Source organism: Quercus suber, unplaced genomic scaffold (assembly GCF_002906115.3).
Source record: "Quercus suber isolate HL8 unplaced genomic scaffold, Cork oak 2.0 scaffold_52, whole genome shotgun sequence".
NCBI lineage: Eukaryota > Viridiplantae > Streptophyta > Magnoliopsida > Fagales > Fagaceae > Quercus > Quercus suber.
This window is the reverse complement of record NW_027069517.1, coordinates 1933751-1946694: the sequence shown is the minus strand read 5'-3', so window position 1 is coordinate 1946694 and position 12944 is coordinate 1933751. Positions and strand designations below refer to the sequence as shown.

The 12944-nt window shown below is 32.5% G+C and overlaps 2 protein-coding genes across 2 annotated transcripts; both read left to right on the top strand.

The window, feature by feature from the left end:
- The first annotated feature begins 9051 nt into the window (after positions 1 to 9051).
- Positions 9052 to 12454, top strand: LOC112017180 (uncharacterized). The gene is made up of 5 exons (XM_024049637.2): positions 9052 to 9475; positions 11196 to 11273; positions 11388 to 11491; positions 11658 to 11791; positions 11919 to 12454. The coding sequence occupies exons 1-3, from the start codon at positions 9146 to 9148 to the stop codon at positions 11445 to 11447; spliced, it is 468 nt and encodes a 155-aa protein (XP_023905405.2). The 5' UTR covers positions 9052 to 9145; the 3' UTR covers positions 11448 to 11491; positions 11658 to 11791; positions 11919 to 12454.
- Positions 11660 to 12143, top strand: LOC136061077 (uncharacterized). Its single transcript, XM_065772031.1, has 2 exons — positions 11660 to 11791; positions 11919 to 12143. The coding sequence occupies exons 1-2, from the start codon at positions 11660 to 11662 to the stop codon at positions 12141 to 12143; spliced, it is 357 nt and encodes a 118-aa protein (XP_065628103.1).
- Positions 12455 to 12944: the final 490 nt, after the last annotated feature.

Below are 12944 nucleotides of genomic sequence, written 5' to 3'. Positions count from 1 at the left end.
TTAAGTAAAGGAAAGGAATGGAAAAGAATGGAATGGAATGAAATTAAGTAACCTTGTTTGGATGTTTTAAAATAAAGGAATGGAAAGGAATAAAAATGAATGGAATGTAAGTAATCCTGTTTGGGAGCAACATGGAGGGAATGGAATGGAATCATTTTATGATAATATTACTATTAAACCCCTGTTTTAAAATAAAGGGTTGAATATATAGGGGTATTTTGGGAGTTTTAGTAAAAAAATCATTAAATCTAATTTCATTCCCTCCCATTCCTCCCAATTTCGGGGGGAATGAAAATTTGAGGTTCTAAGGGAATAGAAAGGAATGAGTGTTCCCTCCTACCCATTTCATTCCCTCTCACTTAAACTCCCAAACAAGAGAATGGACTTTCCATTCCCTCGATTAAAACTCCCAAACAAGAGAAGAGAAGAATATTCTAAAATTATTCTTTTCATTCCTTTCCATTCCATTTCATTCCCTCCTCCCAAGCGGACCCTTAATTAAAGTGGACTATAGACTTCACAAGTCTATTTGCTTAGTGCTATATACCTTAAGTGAACAAATATTGGTTGCCTTAGTATAAATTTTAAGTCGAAAAGGAAAAAGGTATTCTGCATATGCGTAATAAATTAAATGGTTAGTTAATTTTCTATTATATATATGAGGAAATAATCTCATTTTAATATATATATATATATATATTTCTTTTTTTCTTTTTTTGGAACTTTAATGTTTAATGTTACAAACTTCTTCATCTCTACCAAGACCCTAACTCAAAGTTTGCTACAGTTTCTATTCATATGAATTAAATATTCTATACACTATCTAAAAAGGAAATTTTGAGCCCATTAATGATGATTATCATTTCTTAAGCATTCATTTAGATATGTCAAATTTTGAGAATAGTATAAATTATTAAGTAATCAAATTTAGACTAGCAAAATAAACCAATTCCATTTCTTATGCAGTTAGTTCATTTTTTTTAATGGGAGATTATTACTTTCTTCAGTATCTCAATGCTATGAACTTTGTTTTTCCTCCCTTTTTTTTTTTTTTTTAATAATGGCAAATTATTATTTTTTTTAGTGTCTCAATACTATGAACTTTGGTTTTTTCCCCCTTTTTTCTTAATTCCATTCAAAGTTTTAGAAGAGATGCTTGAATCAAATGTGTTTGATTGAGTTTTACAAATTTTTGTAGATTAGCTTTGATTTTGGGAACATAAAAATTTTCTCACTATTAATGTGAGGTATAAAGAAAAGAGATGAGATTTTGGAAGGAGAATTCTGGAGTCAAAAGATTGTCATAGCATTGAGCAACAATGATAGCTATTGTGGTTGCTATAGTCTTCTGTGTAAATTAAATGCCTAGAACATAGATAAATGTGGCAATAGTGTTTATTGAATAGTGTATGATCAACAAGATACATTAGAGGAAAAAGTGGATTTGTGTAGTGAGGCTGATTTACAATTTAATATGAAGTTTTATGTAAAATTGAATTTGGATTTTGGCTTTGAACCAGTAAAAATACAAAGATTGCCATTGTCTTTGCAAATAGTTTTTCCATTGTCTTTAATGTTGCTTTAGTTTTCAGCATTACTTTATTCAGAAAATACTCTTTTTTTTTCCTTTGTCAATCTCTTTTTTTTCTTTTTAGCCTTTTCTTGGTGGGAAAATTAGTCTCTCACTGTAAGGAAACTAAACAATTGTATCAATTATTGCATATTAATGTACTTTGCATATAGGTCAAATAAAAATACAAATTAAGATCTCCAAAATTTGCGTATAGGTCATGGGAATTTTAAGAAAATAAATAAAAGAACTAATTAGCATTTTAATCAAAATTGTAAGCAACTTAGCATCAACACATAGATTTAAGAAATAAAAAAGTATTCTAGCAAAGTCCTGTTTATTTACTTGAAGTTTCCACCTTAGATTAATGTATATAATACATTAGGCTTTATTGATGAAAGCATTTTGCATTTGCAAGAACAATTTATTCTATTTACATGGTGGGTGTTTTTTTTTTTTTTTTTTAGTTAATGCAAATCATGACCATAGTGGTGTTCAATCTATGCATTAACATTAATATTATTTTATATTTTTTTGGTTGAATATTCAATTTTTTATCATAATTGTACAAATTGTAAAAAGAAACAAAAAGGATAGACACAATTTATAAGCATCATCTTCAAGACATGTACACAATTTTACACTATCTATCATTTAAGAAGCCTCACAAGTAGCCACGAAAAAGAAAAGAAAAGAAAAGAGTAACAATAGTTACTTGACTTTAATTTCTGCAACTTCTGGAATGTCTAGATTGACATACAACTTAGTTGCAAGTGGATGATAGTTGATAGTCACCTATAAAAAAAGTTGTAAAAATTTATAAGGATTATTGATACATAAACATTATGTACTTGATAAATGGTTTAGTCAATCATTACCTTTGTAAGTTTTCACAATAGTTGAAGTGACTATTGCAATGAATGACCCTCTATTTGTTTTGTTGAAATCATCATCAGCAATGAATATTTCTTCCAACTGCATTTTGATGAATATAATTTGAAATATGGAAGAGAAAATTACACCGTCTCAAAGATTTTGGAGACGGAGATCTTACATAAAGTTGAAGGACATCAGGTAATAATAAAGTTGAAGTCTATTTCCATTATTTATATCACACCTAAGTACCATAGGATTCATAACTACTCTTTACATGGTATTTCCAGTATGCTTCATATACTGTTTATTGAAATTGAAGCAAACACACTTTACCTTGCTTGCTATATGAGTTAAAATTTTGTATGATGCCATGAAAGTTAGTATAGTACAATGAAAGCACTCTAAATTTTAAGCAACAAGCATATATTCTTCCATTTTTTCAAACGCCATTTAATAAAAGTGCAAATTTTTGTAGGACACAATAGAGGAAATTGTAAGGAAATCAAGGAAAGACAAGTCCATTGCCAGTCAAAAAATAGAAATAGGACAAATATCTGTTGAAAGACCTCAATTAACTAATGCTATAACTACAAAAGATGAAAAAACTAATGATAAAAGTATGCTGCTCCAAATGCTTCAAAAACGTCAAAAGGGCACTAAACAGACTGCACCAAAGAAGAAAAAAAATTTGAAGTCTAATGTCTTAATGTATTTTATAAATAACATACTCTTACAAGCAAGGCAAACAAGTGAACATAATACATTACCCTATGAATTTTAATGTTTTTTTTTTTTTAAAAGAAGAGTAAACTAAATGTATTGTTAAGTTATTGTATGTCATTTTCTTTGTTCATATTGCCATGAATTTTTCTGGAAAATTATATTGTAAATAAAGCTGGATTGTTTCTTCAATTAGAAGTAAAAATGAATTGCTTTGCTGGGAAATTCCATTGTAAATAAAGTTGGATTGTTTCTTCAAGATTGTTGGCTTTTGTAAGTTAGGTCCCTCAAATTAAAAAATCTGATTTATTTTTTCCATTAATCCTTCTTTTGATGATATGGATTACCTCCACTTTTGGATGATTCTGAATCACATTATGTGACTAAGATTGGTTTGAAAATGTTGCTAATAAAAGGGGTTGGTTTGTTACTAGGGATAAAGTTTAAAATTTCATTGATAGTATTCCCCCCCCACAAGTATTGACAAAGAACAAAAAATTCGAAAACAAAAACAAAATGACGATTATCAAATTAACAGTCATAGACTATTATTTTCAAAAAGAGCACATGGGCCAACATCAAAATGAAGATTGTCTGTTATGTGACTAATTAGTGAAGGTGAGAGAAGAGTACAAAAAATTAAAATGAAAACTTACTAGGAAATAAAAGAGGAGCCAATTGTTGGCATTTAAGGGCCTTGACAACCCTTCTCTTTTTCTTATGTTCTTTGCACAACTTTTCTTTTTGTATTTCTTTCTCTTTCTCTGCTTACTTTCCCTTTTTTTCAGTAACTATTTTTTTTTTGGGCTAAATTTTAGTTGACTGTAGGTTTTATTTTTAATTCTTTTGCTAAATGTCTTTTGACTAGAGATTTTTTTTGATAAGATCTAACCGCAGATTGGTCAATAATAAATGTGCCATTTTATTGGGTTTGGGTTGGTATATAATTCGATAGGAATTGACATGTCACATATACATCTATTTTATAGAAAGGATTTGATAATCAATATATTGGTTGGCTTTTGATTTGCAATTTATAAATAATGTCATTTTACATTATTGGATGACAATTTTCAAACAATTTATAAATAATGTCATGTTACATTATTGGATGACATTTAAAAAAAAAAAGTAGGTGAAGTATATTGAGCTAAGTGTAAATTTGTGTTTGAAAATATTTAAAAGTCAAAAAACTATATAAGTTTTGATTGTCTTCTAATACGTAAAATGATCCCGTGCTTTGTGCGGGTTCAATACTAGTATATATAAAAGCAAATATCTCATGTGAGAAAGTATAAGATTCTGCCAAGTGGCACGTTGTATGACATCCTTCTCATTTAGGCTTCCACATCATCTAAATTTAGCATTTATGTCAAACTAATAAGTAATGGCAAAGGCATTTATTTCAATGTATTAATAAAATTTAAAGAATTTGTATACATTTATAACTTTACATGCTTTGAATTGATATGGATGGATTTAAAAAGTCATGAGAAATGTAGGAATAAAATTCAAAGAATTTGTATACATTTATAACTTTACATGCTTTGAATTGATACGGATTTGAATTGATACGGATGGATCTAAAAAGTCATGGGAAAAGTAGGAATAAAAAAAAAATTCAATTTTCTACATAAGACTAACTTCAATGCAAAATTGCAAGAGTCGAATTCAATGAATTTGGCAAATATTATTTGTCTCCACATCAAATCAATTCAATATATCTATATATATATATATATATATAAAAGCAAAAACCTTATGTGGTAAGCATGAGGTTTTGCCAAGTTGCACATTGTATGACATCCTTCTCATTTAGGCTTGTACATTTATAACTTTACATACTTTGAATTGATATGGATGAATTTAAAAAGTCATGAGAAATGTAGGAATAAAAGTCAAAGAATTTATATACATTTATAACTTTACATGCCTTGAATTGATATGGATAGATCTAAAAAGTCATGGGAAATGTAGAAATCAATTTTTTTTTTTCAATTTTCTGCATAAGACTAACTTCAATGCAGAATTGCAAGAGTCGAATTCAATGAATTGGGCAAATATTATTTGTCTCCACATTTGTCTAGTATAAATCCCCATTCCATTGGACTTAAAAATTAAACTTCCATAATTTTCTCACAATATCTTTGTTTTTCTTTCTAAGAGGTATGTTAAGAGGCTGTTTGGATGCTTTTTTTTGGTCACTCAATTTCCATCACTCATCACTCATCACTCATCATCCATCACTCTAAAATACCATGTTTGTTTGACACTATCACTCACTTCCCATCACTCAATATTTTTCACACTATTTGTCGGCCCTATACCTGTCACCGCTACAGTTTTTTTTTTCTTCAGTACCCAACCTCACCAAACCCAATGAAAAAAGAAAAAGAAAAAAAGAATTGAACAGCCAACCCACCCAAGAGAAGAAATGGAAAAAAAAAAAAAAAGTCAAAAGGTGTTGCTGGTACTGTTTGTGGGTCCCTCATATGTGTTTAATTACAAAAATGCCATTGAGTTATGAGAATTGGAAACTGAAAACAACCAAAATGTGTTTTCAGTTTCCAAAACTCATAACTCAAAAATCAGAGAATTGAGTGTTGGAAACAGAGTTATGAAAACAAAGAAATTGTGCAGGCAAACGAGTATTTTGCTATGGGTCCCACCATTTTTGAGAATTAAGTTATGGAAATAGAGAATTGAATCATGAAAACTAGTGAACCAAATAACCTCTAATTTTCAAAATATTACATTCGTCTTAAATATTTTGTTTAGATTTTATGTATACGGTTTTACTTATGTAGCATTGTAATTTATTTAGGCTTATTTTTTCATTTAATGTGCCAATTTATATTTTTGGTTTTCTTTATGACGTGTATACTTAGTAAGAATCTATTTTTGGCTACTTTTAGTTCTATTAAAATTTGGAAGTTAAATTGTGATATTATTGCATCACTATGACATTATTTTTTCTATTGTTATATCACGAAATGCTAGAAGTTTTTATAGCTAATTGATATATAAAACATAAATAATACAAGAAAGACACTTAGGAACCAATAGGTTTGTAAGTGACAATTTCACTATGATCTGGTGACATTTCTTGGCTGCATGAATTAGAGGAATTCCCCCCCCCCCCACCCCCAATGTATTTAGTTAGAATTTAGTTTCTAGATTAAGTGTGACTAACAATAATAGTATTCATGAAATCAATAGGTCATAAATAATTTCTTACAAAATTTATCAAAATGCACTGCGCATTGTGCAGGACATCGGCTAGTTTTTATGTTAATTGGACGTTATTTACCATTTGATCCATAAACTCAATTTTTATGCATTATTTTAAACTACAACAACTTGAATTTAAACAATTAATTGATGATATAATTATTAATTTTTTATCACCTTGAAATTTTGCAAGTATGAAAAATATATGAAGATAATGTAATATAATTGTGGAATTGTAAAAATTTGAATCCAATTAAAAAATATTGAGTAGTGTTATTACTTAAAGTTACAGTATGTGTAACTTGAACTTAACCCATTTATTATATATCTGAGTAATGCTATAAAGTATAATCACAAATTATTAATATGGTAAATTTTTACTTGTTCTTATTTAAGTTATTATTAATATCATTTTTTTATTAACCTATAATTACTCACCACATCAACTGTGGGGGGAGAAAAACCCAGCCCAGCTTATTCGGCCCAAGGCCCTAAAAGAGGAACATTCTTCATCCGAGGAGATGAAGCCTTCAGTCGGAAGCCCACGCCAATGGGGGATGCCTGGAGACGAACACGTATACCATCCGAGGAGATGCTCATACGTCCGAGCAGTCATGAGTCCTCGGATCCGAAGAGGTTTGATCAAACGCGAGTATGGGAGGTTCAAGTGATCTATTTGACAAGTGTAAGGAGGGAGAGGAACCTCGAACACACATGAAGATAACAGCAACAGGGGAATATCAAGGAGGCGTACTTCAACCACCACATTTAATGCCCTGTACCTACCTTTCTGGCCGCATTTATGTGGACAGGACACCTGAACGGTGCTTTCTCAGCTACCGCCACTCACATAAGGCTAAAGGTGGGATGATGGGACATGTACTCGAGTGGATGCCTGGATGATGAACAAGTGGACGGAGGAGATGTAAGAAGGTAATGCTATATAAGGGAAGGGTACCTCTGATGGAAGGGGATCGAAAAACAGGAGAGAGAAAGGGTACCTTAGATGGTTGTAGCTCCAGCAATTGTAACCCTTGATTATCAATGAACAACTTCTCTTCGGACAGAGTACTCATATTAGTCCGAGAGCACATTAATTCAACTTCTCTCATTGGTGTTGCTGTTTAATACTGTCATTTTCATTATTTGCCTAGCCCTTTCGCCCACTCTCTACAAAATTTATTGTTTTGGGCTCAGAGGGTTCCAAATCCATACCTCCTTGGGCTTGGGCCGCAAAAACTGACCCTACATCAACGATTTATAAAGGAGCCTATAAAATTGTTTATTATTTTCTTTTTCCATCTTGATATTTGGGGATGAAAAATTAAAATAGTAATCTGTATTCGACTAACCTACACATACTAGTAGTAATTTCCGCGGCGCTAGCTTTTGCCACGTTACAAACGTTTTAGAGGTTGGGCTGCACATTGTAGGTGCTACGAACCAACGATCGAGTTCAAATTCTACAAGGAGACATGTGCCTGAGTCGAGAGCTAAAGGTTAATAAACGGTTCCAATTGCTGATAATCGAGAACCCAATACTGTTCCTAATTCGTACACACGCGGCGTGGCTTAGGTTGGGTTGGCTAATAAGCTTCTACTCTTGTCTCTTCTTGCTGATGACGAACGCCCAAGCTTCACTTCTTTACGTTCGAGTCACAATTCTCAAATATTCCAAATTCCAATAAACTTTGTTTGACCTTCCCCGATAGATACGTGTGCAGCTCACAAGCAAAACGGACCCACACGCACGTAAAAAAACGTCACGTGAGAGTTGAGAGCCTTGGGAGTTTGGTTTTGATTTTGGTTCGTTCAAATCAAAACACTCGGAAATGTCTTTGATTCAAAACCAGGGGCGTCAAATCAAAACACTCGGAAATGTCTTTGATTCAAAACCAGGGGCGGCTGCACATACATTGCAGGGGGTCAATAAACCCCCTGACATGAAAAAAAATTATATATATATATATATATATTAAATATTAATTTACTAATTTAATTTACTCTTAAAAATATTTTTGCATATCTTGTTTTAAATCTTGCACACTCCCTTATCACATATTAGCTTATCCTACAATCAAATAACTTAGTGTACTATTTATGTATCGATGAGCGTGGTTGTGTGAGTTAATAATTATATAGTGCAAGTGGAGTTGAGTTTTTTCATATAGTTTAAAATATTTTTATAAAAAAAATTGACAAATATATAACTACAATTGCATAAAAACAAAAAATATTATACAAACTTAACAAAATAAAATGGTCATACTTACATTGACAATTGATAATGAAAACATATAATAAACTACTATAAGATGATTTCAAAATATGAAAACTTATAGAAGAAAATTGTAAAATTTCATTTATTTGTTTTTTTTTTTTCAATAACTCAGTATATTCAAGTTTTTTTTTCTTTTTAATTAAATTTTTGTTTAATTTAAGTTTTTTAATAATTCAACAAAAATTTCTAGAGCTGTCACTGTTCAAAACCTAAACCCGTCACTGTTCAAAACCTAAACCCAAATCTCCAAGAAAAAACGAAATTCGTAAACAAAAGGTCACCCATGTCCCGACAATCCCAGCTAATATATATGCTGCGAATCTTCTTTGTTCTATAGTCTCTTGTTTGTTTTCTACCTTTCACATTGCATGGTATAAATTAACCAAGCCTACATGACCAACCAAACACCTTGAAACTCCAAAGTAGTAACATTACTACTAATATACTACACCAACAAAGAACAATTAATGGCAACCACTAGATTGTTATGTACGACTATGCCATTGGGTCTTGGCCTTCCTTCTTCTTCCTCTTCTTTCTCTGTGAGGTGTCTAAACAAGGCGGGGTTTGATGGAGAGAAGAGAGTTTCTGAGAATTGTAGGAGGAAACCAATGGTGGCCGTGAAAGCCTCAGTGGCTTTTTCGAAGAGCTTGATTACGGCACAACCTCAAGTCAATCGGGGAATTTTGGATTTGGCTTCTTTGGTGGCAAATGTTAGCAAGGCTACGATGATTCTATTAAGGATTGCTGTGAAACAAAGGCCACGGAAATTTCACTTGCAAATGTTCATTGAAAGGGTAGGCCACCATTTCTTTTGGAGCACCTAGCTAGCTAGCTAGCTAGCTTTTAGATATTTGCTTCTATACAATTTTTTAAAAATTTTACTTATTTTAGAGCCTCCACAATGGGAATGCTAAATGCCATATGTTGCCTCTATTTAGCATTTGTCTCTCAAAATCTCCACCATCTAGACTTGTAAAAACTTAGAATTGCAAAAAAATTTGCAATACTGCTACAATACCATCGTAAATTTACGATAGTACTGTAGCAACATTGTAAAACAAAATAATAATTTTTTATTCTCACCTATAAATATCAGCCACTTTCTCTCTCTTCATTGTCTCATCTTCTCTCTCTCTCTAAAACATTCTCTATCTTCTCTTCTCTCTCTTGTTTTTGTTCTACAACTGTTCTCTCCTCTCCTCAAACCCAAAACCCCATTTTTCTCAAATCCAAAACCCCGTGTGGTGGTGGTGGTGGTGGTAGTGGCAGAGGTAGACGTGGGTTGTGTGGCAGTGGTGGTGGAGTGGGTCGGGGTCAGTGGTCTGTGGTGGCAGAGTGGGTTTGTGGTGTGGGTTGATTTGTGATGTGGCACAATAGTGGCAATGGATGTGGGTATTCGGTGGTAGTGGGTAGTGTGATTTTGATTTGTGTGGGAGTGGATTTTGGGTATGGGTTTTAGATTTGTTGTGATTTACTTGGTTGATTTGGGTCTTGCTCAACAATTGTGTGTGTTTTCCAGTGTGGGTCGTGGTGGGTGGGGCATGGTAGGTTTGTGGTGGGTGGGGCGTGGGGAGTCGTGGTGGGCTTGAGGCATGGTGGTTGTGGGTTTGGGTCGTGGTGGTCTGAGGCATGGTGGTTGTGGGTTTGTGGTGGGTGGGGCGTGGTGAGTCATGGTGGTGCAATGGTGGGTTATGGGTTGTGGGTTTTGTTTGGTTGTGTGTGTGTGTGTGTGTGTGTGTTTTTTTTTTTTTTTTGTGGTTCTTGTTGGTGGGTTTGGTGGTTTTTTTTTAATGGGTTTGCAAGTTGGCATGGTGGTGGCGTGGTGGTTGTGGTGGTGGTTGCTGGCTGGTGTCTGATGGGTTAAATGGGATGTGAGTGGTGGTGTTTTAATGGGTTTTGCTGGAGTTGGTTGAAGGAGAGAGAGAGAGAAACAGTAAAAAAATAAAAAATAAAAAAGAATATTTAAATAAAGTAACAAAAGAAATAAAAGTTAGGATATTGAGATTATTGTAAAATGGTATGATATAATTGATAAAGTAGCTTTTTGAGGTGGTAAAATAAGATATGATAGGATTTTGAGATGGGGATGCTCTTAGACTTGAGCTTGTAATTTAACTGATATTTTTTAGTATTTTCAATGAAAAAATATTGAAAAAAAAAAGAAAAAGAAAAAACCTCACTCATATATAATTATACTTTTACTCAACTTTCAGCAAATAATCAGTTAGTTAGAGAAAAATTGCATCTAAAGTCTAAACTCACACTCATGTACCTCTTTTGTAATTCTTCATTTGTGGGGTCACTTGTTCATGATGAAGTATAAAGCTTAATATTCATGGGGTCATAAAAAATTCATGGATATCTAATTGATGAATCTAAGCAGGTTCAAGTTAGGTGATAATTGAAATTTCCGAGGACTGCTTGTTTTTCATTAATGGAATATTTAGCTTGTATATTTCACAACACATTGAAATCCTATTTTTTTTTCCTTCTTTGTTTTGGGTTAATGTGCAGGCTGTAATTGATTGTCGATTCTTTACATTATTTGCTGTTGCGGGAACTTTACTTGGTTCAGGGTTATGTTTCGTTGAGGTAACGGCTTATTTCTTTTTCCAGCAAAAGTTTAGGACTATGACTTTGTTTTCTTTCTTTTATACGTATATTTTTCTTTCCAATAATGACAAAGACATTATAAATTGCATGCAGGGTTGTTTTACCATACTAGAGGCATATCTCCAATACTTCCATACGTTGTCACATAATTAAGTCTGATCAAGGACATGTGATGCACCTACTTATTGAAGCCATAGGTATCTCTCTCAATATTATACACGTGCATAATCAAGAATCCATTTAATGGTTTGAATTAGACAAAAAAAATAAATAATAATAACACACAAATACTTCATATTTACTTGTTCTATGCGGTTCTATATATTGTTGAGCTATATGTTTATCAGTTTATCATTCTTGCAGACATGTTCCTAGTAGGAACCGCCATGCTTATTTTCGGGATGGGCTTGTACGTCATGTTTGTTGGAACAAAGACAATGAAAGAAAAGGGGTCAGGGCTTTCGGGATCAAACTTCTTTGGACTCTTCTATTTGAAGGTAAACTTATCAGAACAATTTCAAAGTAATATATATATATATATATGTTATGAACATAATTATATGTCCTTAGTCAATGTGTTTGTGACTTCAATTAATTACATGTGATTTCTGTATCTTATTTCAGTCAATACCAACATGGGCTGGGATGCAATCAGTTTCTCAAGCCAAATCGAAAATCGGCCATGCTGTGATGATGATACTTCAAGTGGGAGTGTTGGACAAGCTAAAGAATGTACCTGTGGTTACGGGGTTGGATCTAGCATGTGTTGCCGGGGCTGTGTTTATTTCTTCGGCTTGCATCTTCCTTCTCTCTAAACTCTATGTCGGAAGTACCATGGAAGATAGGTAAAGCAATAGGAGTTCATACATGGATCAATATATTACGGGCCTCAAAAGGAAATGTTATGGTTCATCACACAATATTCTTTTATTAGAATGAACTGTATATATATATATATATATATATATCTAGCTAGAGAAAGCAGGGAATCCCTGCGTTTATGAGAGTTATGTAAGATTATACATACACAGAGGAAGAAGCATAGAAGAGTGTCTCTAAAGCCCTTTGCAGATATTGTAGTTCCCAACCGTAAAAGGTCCCATCACTGATAGCCGCCAACCTTTGATCTTCTTGAACAAGTGTTTAATTTATTCGCGTAATAGCCCATTCTTATTTATTTTCTAAGTAATAGTGAGATAGAGTTCAAATCTTCTGTCCCACTTTTCTTGCTCCACTCTATACTCCACCAATAAATACTTGCCACGTGATATTATTAATTAATAACTGTAGGATTAATTAGTCAATAATGATAATATTTAATTAATTAGGTGAACATGTGGTAAGTATTTATTGGTGGAGTATAGAGTGGAGCAGAAAAAGTGGGACAGAAGATTTGGACTCAGTGAGATATGCCATGTACGTGAATAATGCACACGTTGCCATTATATTGTATCATTCATTTCAATGGAAAAGTAAATATGTTATTAATTCAAGAAAAAAAGAAAAGAAAAGTAAATATATTATTAGTATTTTATTTATTTTTGTAGTTGTTTCAAGTTACATCTTGGAGTAGAAGTCAAAATGTTTTTTTTTTTTCTCTTCTTGTGGGTTGTTGTTTGGAATTTAAGTTTAGAATTTTTTTAATAATAA

Bases quoted from the DNA above. Each gene is read 5' to 3' on its own strand.
- LOC112017180 (XM_024049637.2), top strand. From the start codon at position 9,146: ATGGCAACCACTAGATTGTTATGTACGACTATGCCATTGGGTCTTGGC. The intron at 9,476-11,195 runs GTAGGCCACCAT...GTTAATGTGCAG, and splicing joins TGCAAATGTTCATTGAAAGG to GCTGTAATTGATTGTCGATT. The intron at 11,274-11,387 runs GTAACGGCTTAT...AATTGCATGCAG, and splicing joins CAGGGTTATGTTTCGTTGAG to GGTTGTTTTACCATACTAGA.
- LOC136061077 (XM_065772031.1), top strand. From the start codon at position 11,660: ATGTTCCTAGTAGGAACCGCCATGCTTATTTTCGGGATGGGCTTGTAC. The intron at 11,792-11,918 runs GTAAACTTATCA...ATCTTATTTCAG, and splicing joins TTGGACTCTTCTATTTGAAG to TCAATACCAACATGGGCTGG.